This window comes from Lolium perenne, chromosome 3 (genome assembly GCF_019359855.2).
Source record: "Lolium perenne isolate Kyuss_39 chromosome 3, Kyuss_2.0, whole genome shotgun sequence".
Lineage (NCBI taxonomy): Eukaryota > Viridiplantae > Streptophyta > Magnoliopsida > Poales > Poaceae > Lolium > Lolium perenne.
In genome coordinates this window covers 112,417,523-112,434,987 of record NC_067246.2, presented here as the reverse complement: position 1 = coordinate 112,434,987, position 17,465 = coordinate 112,417,523, and the positions used below count along the sequence as shown (strand labels likewise).

The 17,465-nt window shown below is 42.7% G+C and overlaps 1 protein-coding gene and 1 pseudogene across 1 annotated transcript; one reads left to right on the top strand and one right to left on the bottom strand.

Moving 5' to 3' along the window:
• Positions 1–2,351: 2,351 nt before the first annotated feature.
• Positions 2,352–16,169, bottom strand: LOC127342188 (uncharacterized). The gene is made up of 4 exons (XM_071828102.1): positions 14,115–16,169; positions 5,256–5,520; positions 4,043–5,113; positions 2,352–2,601 (listed from the first exon to the last, which is right to left on the bottom strand). Exons 2-4 carry the CDS (start codon positions 5,327–5,329, stop codon positions 2,589–2,591), a joined length of 1,158 nt encoding a protein of 385 aa, XP_071684203.1. The 5' UTR covers positions 5,330–5,520; positions 14,115–16,169; the 3' UTR covers positions 2,352–2,588.
• LOC127339554 (methyl-CpG-binding domain-containing protein 4-like) lies at positions 6,445–7,721 on the top strand (annotated as a pseudogene).
• Positions 16,170–17,465: the final 1,296 nt, after the last annotated feature.

Genomic DNA, 17,465 nt, shown 5'->3' with positions numbered 1-17,465 from the left:
CCGAAATATGGAAGGGGAGAGAGTGGATGGTGGAGGGATCATGTGGTGGGGGTGATAATCAAATAAATTAAAAGGGAGAGAGTGAGAAGGGAGAGAGGGGTTTGCATGGCCGGCTCAGATGTGGCCATAGTGGATTAAGTGACCATGCAGATCAACCAAGAGATGGTGGTGGAGTTCCTGTGGGGTTTTGATGGAGCAAGAAAAGGTTAAGGTGAAAGAGATAGGGGTGGAGATTGATGATCACAAGAATTAAGTTAGTAATAAATCACCCTTTACTTAGCAAAAGTGTGGATGGTGGCTGAAAGATCAGAGGGGTGTGCTTGTGGAACAAGTGTCGTTTTATAGGTTAGGACTTTTGTGAAAGTAGTTTGTATCACTACCTAAGGCTATGTCAAATTTTGAGATCAAAATCATTTAAAAGGTATTTCAAAAATATTGAGAGTAACAAGGTAGTACAAGGATTTCAAAATGCCCTACTTGCATTACCAAAATCAGCCCAAAGCCCATGTAGTGTCATGTCCTAAAATAAATACTATACTAGGATAATGATCATGCCACATGGGATAGTTACCCGCTAGTAAATATCTCCAATGACATGAACCCCTAGTCATGCCTATGTGTGAGAGCTTGACAACAAGTAGTTTAGTCATTCAGGGAAATGAGGAGTCACCGCCTATGTGGCAATGTGGCATGCTATTAGAGCATACTCAAGCCTATAAAAGAGACGCATAGCACCATTTGACCACATAGCACCAAGGTACAAGAATATGAAAGTATTTGGGGCAATACATATTTTAATTAGGACAAAGATGAAGCAGCTAGGAGACCAAGGTTTACAACAAGATGCAGGTTTATCAGATTTCCAGAAGAATTAAGCTGTAGAAACCATCAAGGTAGAATTTCTAGGAAGAAATGAGAGGTGTGTAGCATGAGAATGAAAATTCACCAATAAATGGTAACGGAACAGAAAACTTGTCATTCCTAGCGCTTTGCTCCCTGTTGTTGTCACAAGCGGCTGCTGGGGCAGCCTGCTTGCCGCGGCAGCGATGCCCCATCCCATTCCTTCCTCCTACTCCACATGTTCCTTTCTCATGCTCTTTGGCTCCTAATCATGGCGGTGGTCTTCATGGATTGGGTCGATAGCGGTTGAGCGGTGCCGGCGTCTGCGTTGGAGGCCGCATATGTGCTCGGGTGCGCATCTCACACGCAAGGGCAGGAATCGCGCTCTGTTTGACGTTCCGTATGGCGCAGTCTGTACATGTGTGGCTGCAGATCGGGTAGGTTCTCGGTCTTCCATGGCCATGGCTGCCGGCTCGGCTTATGCGTCTAGTAGTTTTATCACCGAAAATCCATCGATCATGTGGTACCTCATGGTTCATATCTGTGTCGTACCCTAGGGTTTGGTAGTTCGTCGTCGGTGGAGGCATGACGCTTCTGGTGGCAGTGAAGCATGGGTGCGGCAGGAGGGGTGGCTAGATGTGCACTTGTGGCTCGTCGTTGCGGCGAGTGAGGTTGGCTTACACAGATGTTGGAGCGGCAGCTCTGGATGGCAGATGCACAACGGCTATGCGGCGCACCACGTGGTGGCGGTGTTGGTCGTGTTCCTTGGTCGTGAGGGTGTAAGGAGGGCTGCGATGGGAGCTCTTGGCGAGGCGTGTCGGAGGCAACTACGGAGAGGGAGAGGGCAACACAAATAAGCCTACATAGCAACCAACGACCCAAGAGACAATGAGAATAGGGGAATGCCAACAGACCAGTAGTAGCATATCCATCCATGGTGTTGGGGCGAAGGCGTCGGAGCTCCAATGTTGCAATCCACACCATCCTATTCCTGGGTATAGACGCCTCTAGTCTAGAGTCCAGACCCAGGGCTAAAAAATGGTTGAATCGCTTAGCTAAAGAGAGGAGGACAATTGGGAAAGAGCATGGATATTTCCAGTTCGAGGCGACTTCCCAAGCCACAACTTCCCAAGCCACAACTGTAGGACGCCGATCTACCGTCTCGTGCCCCAGCTTCGGTACTCGGTGAATTGAACTACCACATGACCACGTGTCACGAGCGATGCACTCCCTGGCCAAGTTGCACAACAACAATTTAAGGAAGTACTGCCTTCGTTCAAAACTATAAGACTTTTCAGAAAGCTAAACAAGCTTTCTAAAAAAATACATTTTGGAACGGAGGAATACTTGCTACACCCACAATCATATCACAAAAATAATGAAACAGAAGAGCGATGCGTTGTGGTTGCTTCCATGCACAATGCACTCAGCACACAAGCACAATGACCTGGCTCACATCAACAACAGAATAACGCAATAGATAAACTTCGGTTGCATATATAATTTCGGCAAAATATGACCCAGTTCTGAGATCCAAATCCTTAGAGCTTTAAATCTGTAGTTCAGACATGTCCGCCCTAGACAAAACCTTGGTAACGCTAATACCTCCATAGAGTATTTATAGATACTGAGCAGCATAAAAACTGAATAACAAAATTCCGACATAGTCTAATGTTGACCCGACATAGTCTAATGTTGACCCACTTCGAGTTTATTCGTCATGTTGGTCCATAGAGTCCACAGTTGCTTCACACTCCAGGGCTACAACAAATTGGCAAGTCAAAGTCAGAGCCATTTCATTGCTAGATTGCTACTATCAGAAGTGTGATTATATATAAAGAACAAATGTATAGAACAATCAGTCAATGAGCAGGAGCAGGAGAATAAGATAAATTTCAAGCACATACATAAGAATCGTGATACTGCATACAAATCAACTGGATGTTTTAACTACTCAATATTTACTACATTGGATATCCAAACTCAAAAAAAAATTATTATGGAAAGGAATCATATACTGGGATAATAAAACACGCCTTATTTATAATACTCTGTAATAAAATATAAACCAGATAATAGGTACGAATAAAATGGTATAAACTGATTGGTGAACATATGTAAGCACTTCAAATTGATGATGAAATGGGACATTGCATTTGTCTGAATCTCTCGGCTCTGTTTTCTTATATTATACTTCTCATTAACCCCCCCCCCCCTTCCCTCCCTCCCCCCCCCCCCCCCCCCGCCCCTCTCTTATATCTTCTTATATGTAGACCACACGCACACACAATCGATGGAGAAGCACAACTTGCTTTGCTGAGAGGCACTTCCCCTCGACGAAAAATATGCCATATTTGTTTTTGCCGCCGTAGTTACTTCATCAAAAGTATATATATATATATATATATATATATATATATATATACAAGAGGCAAACACTCATGCCACTCCTCCACTAACCACTAACTCCATGCACTCACACACTAACCGTGCCACTAACCCATGCACTAATCCACTAACTAACCATGACCATTTCTAACTCTTGGATGTCTAAGATGCATGTAACTAGCTAATTCAATCCTGGAATCTCTCCACTAGAACGACCTGCATGCACCAATCTATTTGACGGAAACAATTGGCCATGCACTAAATAATTTATGCATGTTGTGTCGACTAGTTTTGTGCGGCTACTTCATACAGCACTCGGCTTCTGGCATATATGCCGCCCCGAAGGGCACAAGCATCTCACCATGCACCATACCAGGCTACACTTCCTAGAACCTGAACTACATACAAACAAACTTGACAATGGTGAAGCATGATTAAAGATTTAAAATCTAACAATGAACTTCAACAACTTGTAAGTTAATTGTGTGTTATGCAAGCAGAATCCTTTTTGCCGCCAGTGAATGCAACAGTTCTTACGCTATGTGCTAACCCCCATCAAATGCAATCATCTATTATACATCAAGTACAAATCTGATATACATGACCGTCCTATATATTCTAACATAGATTGGCACTGAAATAGATAAAGGATAATTTTGTACTATATAACAAAGTCAATTTGAAATTATCTTGGCCATGTTGATTTAATTCAGCTTTGGGAGGTCATAATAAAGTAACTATCCAGGCAGTGTAGTGTGAAACGAAACATATGTAAGCACATGGTAGTAGAGTTGTAGATGATTAGTCAACTGACCTCTTAAGCGACTTGATTAATGCATTGGTCACAAAGTTCTCCAGCTTGTGTAGATTACCTTCGAGTTCTCGAGCCTTGTTGTCATCCATCATCAAGAATGGAACCTCGATGCCCGTATACTCCTTCTCCAGCGCCAGCATCCTGGGGCCGAGGTGCTTGTAAGAACTACACTTTTCCTTAAAAAGCTTTTCCAAATCCCTCCTAGCCATATCATCTTGGGTAACCTCAGCCGGCTGGATCCTTTTCAGCTGAGGCAATGGGGCCATCGGCGAGAGCTTCCTCTTGGGCTCGGGCTTCTCGGTGGGATCAGTGGCTATGGGCAGACTCTCCTCTGAAAGGGGCGTTGGCTTGGGCGGCAGCGCCTCGTTGGGGTTGGATTCAGTATCTGGGACTTGATCCTTCTCGTCTGATTCTTCTTCCTCGTCTCCGGAGCCGGTGGAATCATCGCCTTCCTCAGATGAGGACTGAGGGGCGGAGGGGCTGGTGGCCTTCCTGTAGGTCTTGGGAGGCACCACGCCATCGTCGCACTGTGAATCTGGGACCATGTCGTTGGAGTCTGACAGTGATGGCTTTTGCGCCACCACATTATCCTCGTCGGATTCTTCTTCGTCGCTGTCGCCGCCATCATCATAGGAGCCGACGTTCTGTTTCTCAGCAAGCGGTGAAGGCTGCTGCTTCACCTCATCATGGTTGGAGCTGCCGGAAGATGTGTCTTCCTCAGATGAAGACTGAAGGGCGGAAGGGCTGGGAGCCTTCTTGGAAAGCACCTCGTCGTCCTCCGACTCTGAATCCGTGAGCACATCGTTGGAGGCTGACAGTGGTGGCTTTGGCGCCGCCCCATTACCCCCGATCTCCTCGTCAGATTCTTCTTCGTAGCTGTCGCGGCCGTCGTGGTCGGAGCCAGAGTTCTGTTGCTCCGGGAGGTGCTGAGGCTGCTGCTCAACCTTGCTGTGGTCGGAGCTGCCGGAAGTGGTGTCATACTCGGAGGAGGCGGAGCGGCTGGGACTTGGGGCCATGGAAACGGCCTTCGCGTTGGTGTTGGCGTTGGGATTCCGATGGATGCTGTCCGTCCTTTAAATGGAGAAGAGATTGGAGGCGATCGTGAGCAGATCAAGTTTTACCAAAACTGATAGCAGAGATTGGAGGGAAAGCATGCAAAAAGGAAAAAAATCATCATCAATCAATTGATTGGATTGGAGGAAAGACGACGTACCATACTCTAGTTTTTCTTAAACGCATAAACCCCCTGTGATTGATTGATTTTTCTCCCTTGATTTCCGCCCCCATCCGATCGATAATGCACCATATATATTGATCGAGCGATAATGTACGTTAGAAAAGTGGCTACCACACGGCTGCCTGTGTCTGTGTCTATTGTTCACCGGTCCAGCTTGACGCTTCCTGCTCGCTCGGTCATCGGTTCAAGTCGAAGCACCACCATTGAAAGAGGGTGCAAATTGTCCTTTCATCTGTTTCACCTATTTCCAGTTCTTAAGATTTCATCACAATATATGTATATAATATAGACCATGCATTATGTAACTAACAATTGTGAGTGATGGGTCCAAAATAAAACTAGTTTTAGTAAATTTATAATTCCCAATCAATTGAATTAAGGAACTAACCTAACCCTCCCGCACCCACGCGGCGGCGCCGCGCCGCGCCGGGTGGCCCCTAGCTGCTCCCCTCCTCCCCCTCCCTTGGGTGCCTTCCTCCTGCCGCCGCCGCCTGAGGCGCCGCCGGGCAAAGACCTGGAGGCGTGGCGGCGGCGGACTTCCTCGACCCCGACAGGCATGGGGGCGCGGTTTCGCACCGCCGGCGGCGGCGATCCGCATCGGCCTGGTCGATGGTGGTGCCATGGAGCGGTGGCGACCAGATATCCCCGATAATATCCAGCGTTTGGCGGGCGGCGGCGGTGGTTCGTGTCCGCTCTGGGCCCTGACGGGCTCGGGGCTGCGGTCATCCTGCTGTGTGACTCCAGATTCATGCAGGATTCTAGGCTGTTCCGAGGCACGAGGACGCCATGGGCGGCTGGCCTGGGCATGGTGGTGGCGGCCTCCTCCTTCGCCGGAGGTGGTTGGCAGGTTGGTCTCCAAGGCGAGTTGGGAAAGCGCGGATGACGGTGAAAACCGAGCCCCAACTCCGGTCACGGCGGGCGATGGCGGCATTTCATGCGTCGTTACCTTGTTGAAGGCATCGCCATTGCAGCCCGTGTTTGCCCACTCGTGCCGCTCTGGGGGAAACCCTAGATCAATGGATCAGATGATGGCGGCGCTACCAAGTCTTTTCCCTCCTAAGGGCATCATTCATGGAGTTGTGCATGGTCAGAGAGGCCAATGGAGGTTTTCTGTGGATGGAGGTGGATCTTGGTGGAGTGGTGTTCACCTACCACGTTGACGTCGATGATTCTCGGCGGCGTGGAGCTGCAGGGTCGTGGACTGCTGGACGCGTGCAGGATGGAGGAGCTGTCTAGCGTCATGGTGACATCAACGGCAGGTCTGGCAAGATCAATGCGGTGATCCCTCTTGAAGATGGGTGCGAGGAAGACGGTGGTAGCGATTTCTGCGGCGTGTGTAATGACGTACGCTCAGGGTCTACTTAACTGGTTGTGCTTCTCACCCACCAATGGGCGGCTTTGGAAGGCATTCGGTTTTTAGATAATGTGCGTTGGTGTATTATCAGAGTAATGGTCCTGTTCATGGTCACCTCCTTCATCGCTTTTGCAGGTATAGCGAGTTATCGCTGGAAAGGTGGCTTCGAGTTTGATCTTTGTATCTCCTTTGTAAGGCTTTACAAATAATTTAATAAAGAAAAGTTGTGTGCATCCTTTGAATGCAGAGGCTGGGGCGATGCTCCCATTTCGAAAAAAATTTGAATTAAGGAACAATTTATTAGAGAAATTGCCTCTTGAAGCTCTGCTGAGGACAAAATTTATAAGAATGTGTTATGACATTGTTGAGCCAAAGACAACTGGCAGCATGGAAAATTAATTAATATATTCATGTAACAGATTTATACATTGAGCATGCATTCTATTTTAAGTGTCTATATAGATGTGTTTGCAGTACCTTTTTCACTATCCAACTACCATCCTACAAGTAGTATGGACAGTAGAAAATTCCTAGTTCAGATGAATCGCTTGCCTGTTCTCCTAATATAACAAAATTCTAAGAAAAAACCTTCTGATTTTGGCAAGGTATATAAACAAGGTCCAGAGGAATCCATTGGCTTGTGCGCAGTAGTGTTGTGGATGTCAAAAATGGTGCACGGTTACAACCAAAGATGAATCTGAGACAATGCGTGAGAACTTCACTGAAGACCCATGGTTCTGCAGTAAAGACATGGCTGCTGCTCGTGTGAAGACCCTGCAGACATTGAGTACGACAGCAGCCGCATTTCGGTTGTGGACAAGCCTCCACCCCAGACTGAGAGGCTGGTGATCATGAGAGGTGATCTTGCAAAAATGGATATTCACCATATCCTGCCAGATGGGAAGCATGCAAAGCGCACAGCGGATATGCAGGACTTTCTCGACAAGAGTCCAGAGTACAAAGATAGCTTATCAGTGGAAATCTTCAGTTTTACAGCACCCAAGATTGATGAGGAGAATGTTTCGAATGACCCTGTGTGGAGAACTAAAAAGGATGGCACGAAAAATGCTTCAAGGAGCAAGAACTAGCTATGATAGCAAACACAAAACTTTTCATGTGCCGGCTTGAATGATCCTACCTTGAAGCTAGTCAAGTCGGTTTTTCTCTCCAGGATGTTACCTTTTTCAGTATCCGTTGGGTTACTCTGAGAATTTAATTCATTGAATCTCTCCTTCTTTTATGCACCAACTTCTAGTAAAATTCTGAGATTCCTTACAATGGCCATAGTTTATTTCTCATCGTTGAGGAGACTCTTTGCAGAGCTCTTCTTGGAGGCAAGAGAAGAAACAAATAGGACAGAAAATATAAAACTTTTCATGTGCCTGCCTTGAAGTGGAAGGTGGTCAAGTCGATGACAAGTCGATTTATCTCTCTGTGGTGTTACTTCTTTTAGGATCCGTTGTGTAACCCTGAAAACTGTAATGCACTGAATCTTTTTTCTTTTGTATGCATCAACTTCTTCTCATAAATTTGATTCTTGAACATTGGACGAAGGGTTTGGCGTCTACCGTCTATGATATTTTTTTGGGAAAACACATCTAAAATTTGCAATCACTGACTATTGCTACAACAAATTGAAAACAAGCAAGTGCGTGTATGGTTGGCCTATGCAGGGGCGCTCCACGATACCGCTCAAGGGATGGGCATTAGCGAGAGCATTCCAAGCAGTTCGATTTGTGACTGAGCTCCGCGTGCATCTCGGCTGTTGCAGCGTGAAACAAAACCACCCAATAGAAACCCTAGCCGTCACACCCAGCGCGCTCGCTCCGCTTCCAATCCCTATTCCTGCTTGCTCTGTCGCCCTCCAGCCGCCCCAGATCTCCCTCTTCTCTCCTCTAGACTCTAGCGGTCTGGCCGGTGGTTCACGCAATCGCGGCTTGGTGATCAGGAGGCGCAGAAGTTGCGGCCTCGGCCTACTTGGAGGACAAGAACAAGTGGCGCCGTCGCTTTAGTGAGCGAGGGCCTCGCGGCTAGGGCTCCGGCGAGGCTGTGTATGAGGTGTTGCTGCGGCAGATCGAGCCAAAGGAGGATCTTCAGTGGAGGAGGACGGGGGCAGGACACCCCGCAAGGAGGTGTCTGTGGCGGGATACCGCTGCGACGAGGTATGTGACGATAACGCCGGAGGCTGGACCTTCTAGCTATGTGAGTGTGGCTAGCAAAAGGAGGATGCAAACCGGCCGTTCACCTCTCCGTCGGCCTACTGCTCGCCTCCTCCTGGTCCAGTGTCTCTGGAAGTCTCCACGGACATTGTTGTGGCCTGTGCTGGTGAGAATTCTTCAAACCCCTCCAGCCACATGTTCCTCTTATCTTCTCATTTACGGGTGTGCTACTTGGGAGTTTTCCCCTCTATTTACATCAGATAAGGAGATTTGCTAGCTGTAGATGTGGGGATACGATGACTAGACTAGAAGCTCCATTAAAGCGTTGGATTAAAGGTATACTTTGATTGTTTCCTTTTTCCATCGTATAGTGACTGAGGCATCCAGATTGATAGTGGTTTTCTATTGGTTCTGGGCTTCATTATTGGTTATAGGCTGTTATTTGAAAATTTGTCTGGGGAAAATAGAGCAAACAGTTAAACGCATCTGAGAAATTGTTGATATGTGATATATGGCAATACTGTAATATTTTCTGTTTTGAACTACATAATTACCCTTTTGTAGATTAGTAAGGTCCAGATGGATTTGTAGCAACATTTTGGGCAACATTTTCATCCTGTAGGTGTATCATGAAGTTTTAGTCTATTATTCTGTTTCCTGCTTGCATCAATAAACAATAGGGGAATGGATGGTTGCTTCTCTCATTTAGAGGTCTTGTGCTCGAATTTGCTGCTCATTCATGTGATCTTTCATGTCTATTTTTCAGATTGTGTTTCCATTGGTATGCAAGGATTTTTCTTGTAGCCAGATACATGTGTACTGACCCTAAAAAAATTCTTCTCTTGAAGTAGGAGATTTTATCTTGTGCTCATGTATGCCGTTAGATACTTTCCTATGTTCAGTGGTTTACACTTATTATCATTTTTGTGTGCAACGGGTATTTTAGCTTAGTCAAGCATTTTCTTTATGCAGACCTAGCTTTGCACCTTTAGTTTCTACCTTGGTACATTGAAGTCGTCAATTTTCGACAACCCAATAGATAAATGTGTAGGTATATGCTTCTGACCTTCTAGATTCTAGATTTATGTTGATTTTCAGTTCCTGAGATTCTCACTAAGCAAGCAAGAAGAAATTCATCTACTATTCTGTGCAGCTTAGTAAGTATGTAGAATGGATATTGTTTTTAAGCTGTTTTCAGCAGATAAAATCCATGTTTGTGAAAGCAGATAAATTGTTAAAATATAGTAGAATATGCGCACCTGCAGGATTATGACATGCTGAAACATCAAGTCAGTCATGTTTTTGATGGTTTGAAGAGAGGGTTGTCTGACAAGCATCTGGCTTTGTTCATTTATTTTTTGAGAGTGGATTTTTAGAGCAAGTGCTTGGTGCGCACCCGTATCTGCACCGCTACACTGCATCAAGATTCGTGCTAGCTCTTTTCCCCCTCTCAAACATCTTCTCATTTTTATATCTGTCACACCACACAATTTTTTAACTTGAAATTTTGCAGATCACTCAAACATAACAACTAGACTATGGGAAAAATATTTTGGATTTTTTATGTCATTATGTATATAAATATATCAGGAATTTATTTTGAATTTTAAATAATTTAAATTTTAAATTTGCGCAAAAAAATTCCGAACTATTTTTGCCCCATTCTATTTGTTATTTTTGAGTGACTTGCAAAAAATCTAATCAAAATATTATATAATTTGAAGGATATGAAAAAGAAAAAGTCAAAAAAGGGGTGGGTGCGTGGAGTGCATCTGCTCCACCACACTTTTCCCTTATTTTTTACTTATAAATTTGACATAGGAGTCGACATGGCGTGGACATGCAACATAAGAGATCAAGTTTTAGCATATTTCTAACTCTATAAATTATTGCAAAGCACAAATCTGAGAATTAGTGTCTTCTGTGCAGCAGTCTTGTACAAGGAAATTGAGAGAGGCGGTTATTGAGCTGTTGATCCGATGGCGAGATGAATCATCGGACGTCGCCGCCAGCAGGACATACCAATGGGGATGCATGAATCCCATGATGAACACATCTGATGCAGTTGGCGCCATCCACTCATCCCCCATGAGCAGCTCCACCATCTCACCTATTGTGTGCACTCAAGTCCTTCGGATAAGCAAAGAGTGCTTTAAAAAAAAAAACTCTGCTCGTTTATCTTTTATCTTGGATGTCTCACTGTGATGAAATCTCCATGATTGCAGTGAGAGTACCATTTGAGTTTAGCAGCAAAAACTGGGCAATTATTTGTCCTACCATGTTCTCCAAATTTCCTTTATCGGTTTATGTATGTGCATCTTTGTACATATGCCAAAAATTACTAATACATTCTTGTTTACTCATCAATGTCAATGTTACTTATAAAGAGGGATTTTTGGTTACAATATTTCTTTGAGGAGTGCATTAGCAAGCAACAAACTCGCTGGTAAGCTTCCATATTTATGTGTTTCCTTGCTCTCTATGGTTCAAGCTTCAGCCCATTTATAATCTATTTGGGTTTTTAAATCTGATTCATGTTTATGCTTGTTTCTCAGTTGTCTTTTTATGGGCAATGGTGGATTATATATGTGCAATTTATATTCCTAATTTTACCAGCTACCATTGTTTATATTAACTGAACAACTTAGCAGAACAACAGCTTTGCAGAATATGTTGTCTTACTTTCCATATGCAATGCTAACATGTAGGTGGTTCACTTCAAATTGATATTCTCTATGCCTTGAACAATCAAGATAAATGACCCCTTGAGTAATTGTTCAGTTAACAAGAACACCCAGCTTGTAAGTAGCCACTTCCCCCTTTGTAGGCTTTTTTAGCAACGCCAATGTTTCTTACTCTACATGACTTACATGCTTCATTTTTTGTGGGTACCTTATCTATATTGTTTACAGAGAACTGCTAAGGTTCCTATTTTATTGATTGAGAAACAAGCCATCATAGTGGATATATCTGTCTACTGTATCTGACTGTTGGGATTCTCAATTGGGCAACAAGCTACTATATCTACAGAGTGAGCCTGAAATTCTCTGCAAAATGATCTATCGCCCATGCAGTTTATTGCTTATATTTATTTGTGTACAATAAGGCCAAGCTCAGTTAGTTTTCTTCCATGCACTATTTTTTCACATATATCAGATGAAAGAAATTTTATAGCGTTGCAGCAGCACTAAGTGCACAATGTCGTTAATGGAGTAATCATGCTTATGCTCTTCAATTATCTCTATAGATGGATACTGGATCGAGTGTACCCGTGTAGTGAAGTACCGGGTTAAACAAGGCTCTATTACATTCTCTCTTTAGTTTCTCAGATTGCTCAATATTCAGCCTGCAAACAAAAATTGAATGTTGCTTTGGTTAAAAATTAAGAAAGCTCTTTTTTACGGAGTTATTACTTGGCGTATTTATTTCATCTTTTTTCTCATTGTTTTTGTGTTGTGTGGTCACTTTTGTTGAAGATCATCTCGGTATGTATCCTTCTAACTTGTTATCTTAGGTGGATGGTGCCTTAAACCTTTCCTTCGGTGGAAAACGTGTTCTGAAGTATGCTTTCTTGACAATGCAATACTCTCAGGTTTTGTTGAAAACAAAGTTATTTTCAGTATGTTTGCTTTTATTAACTTTGTCTACATGTATTTTCAGCGAGAAGCAATCCCTCCGATATCTGACCTTGGAATGGATTTCTTATTTGAACTAATGCGGCGTTGCAAGTATTTCTAGCGTCTGCATTACATCGTTATTGGCTATTAGGTAATAACTGAATTATCTGCCATCATCAGTTTAAGCAGACTCATAGGGGAGATTTTTTGTTGTGAAAATACATTTGTAACACAGATGTGACTGGAGAGCATAGCTGTTCTTAGGTTTGAATCAATGATGGCGTTTTGATTATCTATGTGCAGCTGTATTACTTATTTCTGAAACAATGGAAATTTAATATAGACGCAAGGTTCTTTCCCCTTTGTTTTCTGGCAGGTAGTCTTGGCATGAATTTTTATGAATTAGCATTTCTCTTGCAGAATAGATTGGCACGGAGCAGTCTGTCCTACTCAGATGTTTTCTTTTCTTTCTTTTGCTGCAAATTTATATTGATATTTCTGTTACAAGCTTTCTTTTACACTGTGTAAACCGTTTATTAATGGGACTACCATGAGAAACTCTGCTCGTGTGGCCCCAGAGGTATCGAGCATGTTTATCGGAACTATGGGTATTTTTGCTCATGGATTTTCTTTTACACCGTCTGTATTATTTCTTGGTGTTTGAGTTTTTTACTTTTTATGTCAAAATGGAAATTGACGAGTACATGGTTTTTCCTTTGCCAGAACATGTAGATTCAGAACTATCTAAGCTTTATTCTGTTATGCCAAAAGAAGATGAGGAGACGGGTATGTTGTGATATCAGAAGCTACCATGGCCTATGAAGCGATAGCCTAAAAACATAACATTGTCTGTCTGGCTTTGTTTCATGATAAATGTACAATTGTAGTTTCTCCATGGTTACGTGAATCAATTTATTTGGCTTCTTAATAATGTATTGTATTAGATGGTGATCAACTGGATGCCTTATTTACTCCTTAATTATGTTTCTACCATACTTATGTGCTTTGGCGTCCCAGCTACCTTGATATTTGTCAGTGTAGCAGGGGGTGCTCTAGATGATGAAATTGGGAGTTCATTTACAAAATTATTCTCGAGAGTGCTCTATTGCTGCAAGATGTAAAATGGACATATTCTTTTGTAATACGATCTGCCATAATTTCACCGCTCCAGAGTTTATTTTATGGTTTATGTGACCAAGTAAACAAAGAAGGGTTCAAAATTCAGCACGCAAGCTATCAATCAATTGCTTTTCGACGTGCTAAGGTATACATAAATACAGGCTGAGCAAGCTGAGCAGCACAAGACCCATGTGACATTTTGTCATTTGGGCGTTGGGATTGGGTTGCAGAGCACCAGCGAGGAGGCGTCCCAAGGGGCGCCCCAACCACTAGTGTGCATTAAAAGGGTGACACCAATCATACACTATGGATTTTCTATCTCACAGTCATTTCTTGAAGCCCATGAAACTTTTACGTGGAGCAAGGTGGAACTCCATATCATGAAACCTAGAGTTGAAAAATAAATTGGCGGAACTCTTTAATTACCCGTAGAAGTATGTAAGTGGGTAGTTGTGCATTTCTAGTTTTTAAATTTACAGTTGCACAAATTTCTAAATATACTAACTAAATACCCATGCATTGCAAACGTGAAATAAATATGTGTTAGAGAAGACCGGTTACCACATGCCTAGAAAATAATCTATACCTTTTTGTCTCCTTTCGATACATTCTTGCTTGAACCGCTCAAATTTTGCAGCCTTGCATTCCTTCTTGCTTCCTCAATCATGTTCCTTGTACACAAACTCAAAAGGAATGATAATTTGCTAACTAATAGTTCCTACATTCACTTATTGCTTCAAATGACCAAGCCAAAATGCGTTCACGGGGAAGCACTTACCCTATATTTCATCTAAGTCGATGTGCAAACTTGATACGAAGTCATCAAATAAATTTAGTTATGTGTAATATAATTTAAAATATCTAACACCATTACACAGTTCAATAGCACGGTTAAGTTAAGTTTTCTTTAGATCCAACAATAAGTTTAAAAAGCAGCAATAGCTTGTATACGTATTCAGCTTTGATTAGGCATGCTGGTTTTTATTTATTTTCAATATATGATGATTATCTCGTTGCTTTTGTCTCTTCCCAGTTGACATGCATGCAACTAAAGTAGATATTTCTGTAATCAATTGTAGAAGTTATTTCCTTGCCTTGTGATTTGATATATGCTGGTGCTGTAATGTACATATATAGAATGTGTGCATAGAGAGTGGAGCGTAGGCTACATGCATAAATTTGTTGGAATGATAGATAGGTTTTCTCATGGCCATGTGGTGACCAATATCTGTTGTGATATGGTTAGTAAGACTGAACCTTACCTCTGCCTCTTTTCCCAATCTAGCCAAGAGAAACAACCATATGCATTTTGTTTTAAACCTGGGAGCAGCAAATCAAAAAAAAAAATAGTACAGTAGCTTTGTTTGAACATACATATGTACCTGTATGGTGTCAATTTCCTTGCTCATCATGGGATGCATGCTTTGTCTCAACCGTATTCAGATAGTTCCCCATTTAGTTGCAAGCTGAAATTAAAAGCATGGTTACATAGTCTTGTTTCCTTAATTTACATGTATGATGATAAAAGAAACAATGTTATCACAGAATCTGAACTCGATGCTTAACAAGGTAGATGATAAATGACAAAGAAAATTACATTTAATAAAATCTCCCGGTCTTGTTATCTACAATCAAAGAATCTGAACTCGGTGCTTAAAAAACAAGGCATATAATAATGACAAGAAACTGCATATAATAAAATACATACATATACATCTTGTTTTCTATAACGTGAAACTGAGACAGCATTGCACCAGTTCAAGCTACGAGAGCAAAGAAAATTTTGGGAGAGTTGATGGGATGCTTCGTGGGCAGCAGATTAGGGAATAACTACAATAGTACAAGCACCACCATGCGGACTAGGGGGTATATATGGATGTACCATCGGAGAGCTGGACCAGCAGGCGAGCGCATCATGGAGCGGCAACGACCGTTTGTTTGATACAATGGTTGGGCTAGATTTTGGACCGTTAAAACCATATGGTTTGGACAGCAAGTATCAGTTTAAGTATAAAGAGAGGATCGATGTATAACAATTAGGATTACAGGACAGAGAGTGAACCTGTCCTGTTCCAAGAATTTATCTTTTTGGGGGGCATCATTCCTGATCGGGGAGTGGAGCTTTTGCTGATCAGTGCACAGCCAATGCACAAAAAAGCATAGGCAATCTCTTACTGGTTCGTACAACTGTGACCAGACAACTGCACAACAACTTGGACAAAAGGCAGTTGCGGTTGGAGGAGTTTGACGCCTGAGTACAAATATTTAGAGGAGAAGGTACCCTGGTGGCGAGCTAGTCGGCATGCTCCTTGACCGCCTTGGACGCCACCCTCTCCACGAGCAGCCTCCCTCTCAGTCTCAGGGACTCCACCATCCTCATGCCACCACCCACCAGCCTCGCTGCCGCCCACATTTCCCCTGCAATCCACAAAAATGCAGAAAAAAGAAAAGACTCAGGGATCCATTAACACGCATTGGAGAATAGACACAACACCAAGACTAAGAAGGTTCCAGTGATAAAGAATCAACAATCTTGCTGGAAACAAAGAAAGCGTCGAAGAAGGCAAATTAAGGACTAATCCTAGCAAGTGACCGACCTGCATTGTGTGGCTGTTTCAGACATTACTGCTGGACACGGCGATCTTGTATCGTGCCCGATCTTGGCAATGGCAGGGTAAGGGAAGAGAAGTGGTGTGTGTAAGATTAACAGGAAGTGCAACATGAAGGGCAGCACTACTCTTTCATCTTTTCAAACCAAGGACTGAGACAAAAATAGAAAAGAAACGCTCCCATTGTCGTTGTCGCTGTGCTGAACTTAACTGAATCAGAAAGATAACCGACCTAGTATTAACAATGACACTCCGAGTTGTATTCTTGTACAGCTGTTCCAAGCATTTTTGCTGGCACAGCTGAAGTGAACTGAATAAGAGAGAATGCAGCACACGTACCCTATGGAATGCCCAACACAGCCACGTGTACAAAAAGACATAAGTCCTCTCTCAGAGCTGGTCATTACCGTGACCTGGGAGGCCACATCATGAGCACACAATAACTTCGATACGCATGCATATAACACTAAAAAAATTCAAACCATTTTGAAATTCTCAATTTGGATCAAGACACAATAACAGACAACTGGATACAGGTTACTTAGCCAAGGTTTTATCTCAAAATATCCCAAGAAATTCATCTGATTTGTCTTGCCATTTGCTGTTGGCCATGATCCAAATTGTGCAGTGTTCTACCTACCTCCATTGTCTTTTGTTTGCACATATGTTCAGATGAATGTGCATAGCACTATGGTTAAAGAGAAGCATTTCACTATAACAGAACCACTCTATCAAAAAAAAAGGTGATTAATGATGGGGTTAGTATATTCATTTAGCTTCACTTCAGTGAAGCAAGAGCCTGCATGCTTTTTCATGTGGTGACAAACCTGAGAGCTGCTTGTGTGCTTTTCTTTTTCAGAGTTCATTCATGAGCAGCATGAGAACTTGACTGACGTTCTCTGTGAAAAACATACAGCTTCACACAAGAATTATATTTGTTTCCCGCACTGCAAATACCAAATACACACAAAAAGACAGATAGATGCACATCTGAATCATGGTTTCGTAATTCCTAAGAGTAAATTTTACTTTTCCATATTATTAAGGTCACAAGGAAAAGCCATTATTCATTCATTGGATATAAGGCATGAAAGCAACTTTTTTATTTATTAAATGGATAATCTTCTGCACCTTTATCTCTTCGCCTTTCATCTACGACTAAGGAACAGGTCATGCTTGCACGTCATTAAATTTCAGAACAGACTGATATTACTTCTGAGATATTCGGTATTTTTCTTTACTGTAATTGCTATTGTTATCATTGAAATCATAAATAAAGATAAGAAGAGTATGATTTGCTGTAGTACTAAAAGGTCATCCATTATTCA

Coding starts and splice junctions, on each gene's coding strand:
- LOC127342188 (XM_071828102.1), bottom strand. CDS start 5,329: ATGGGGGCGGAAATCAAGGGAGAAAAATCAATCAATCACAGGGGGTTT. Junction 5,114..5,255: donor TTAAGAAAAACTAGAGTATG/GTACGTCGTCTT, acceptor CTCCATTTAAAG/GACGGACAGCATCCATCGGA.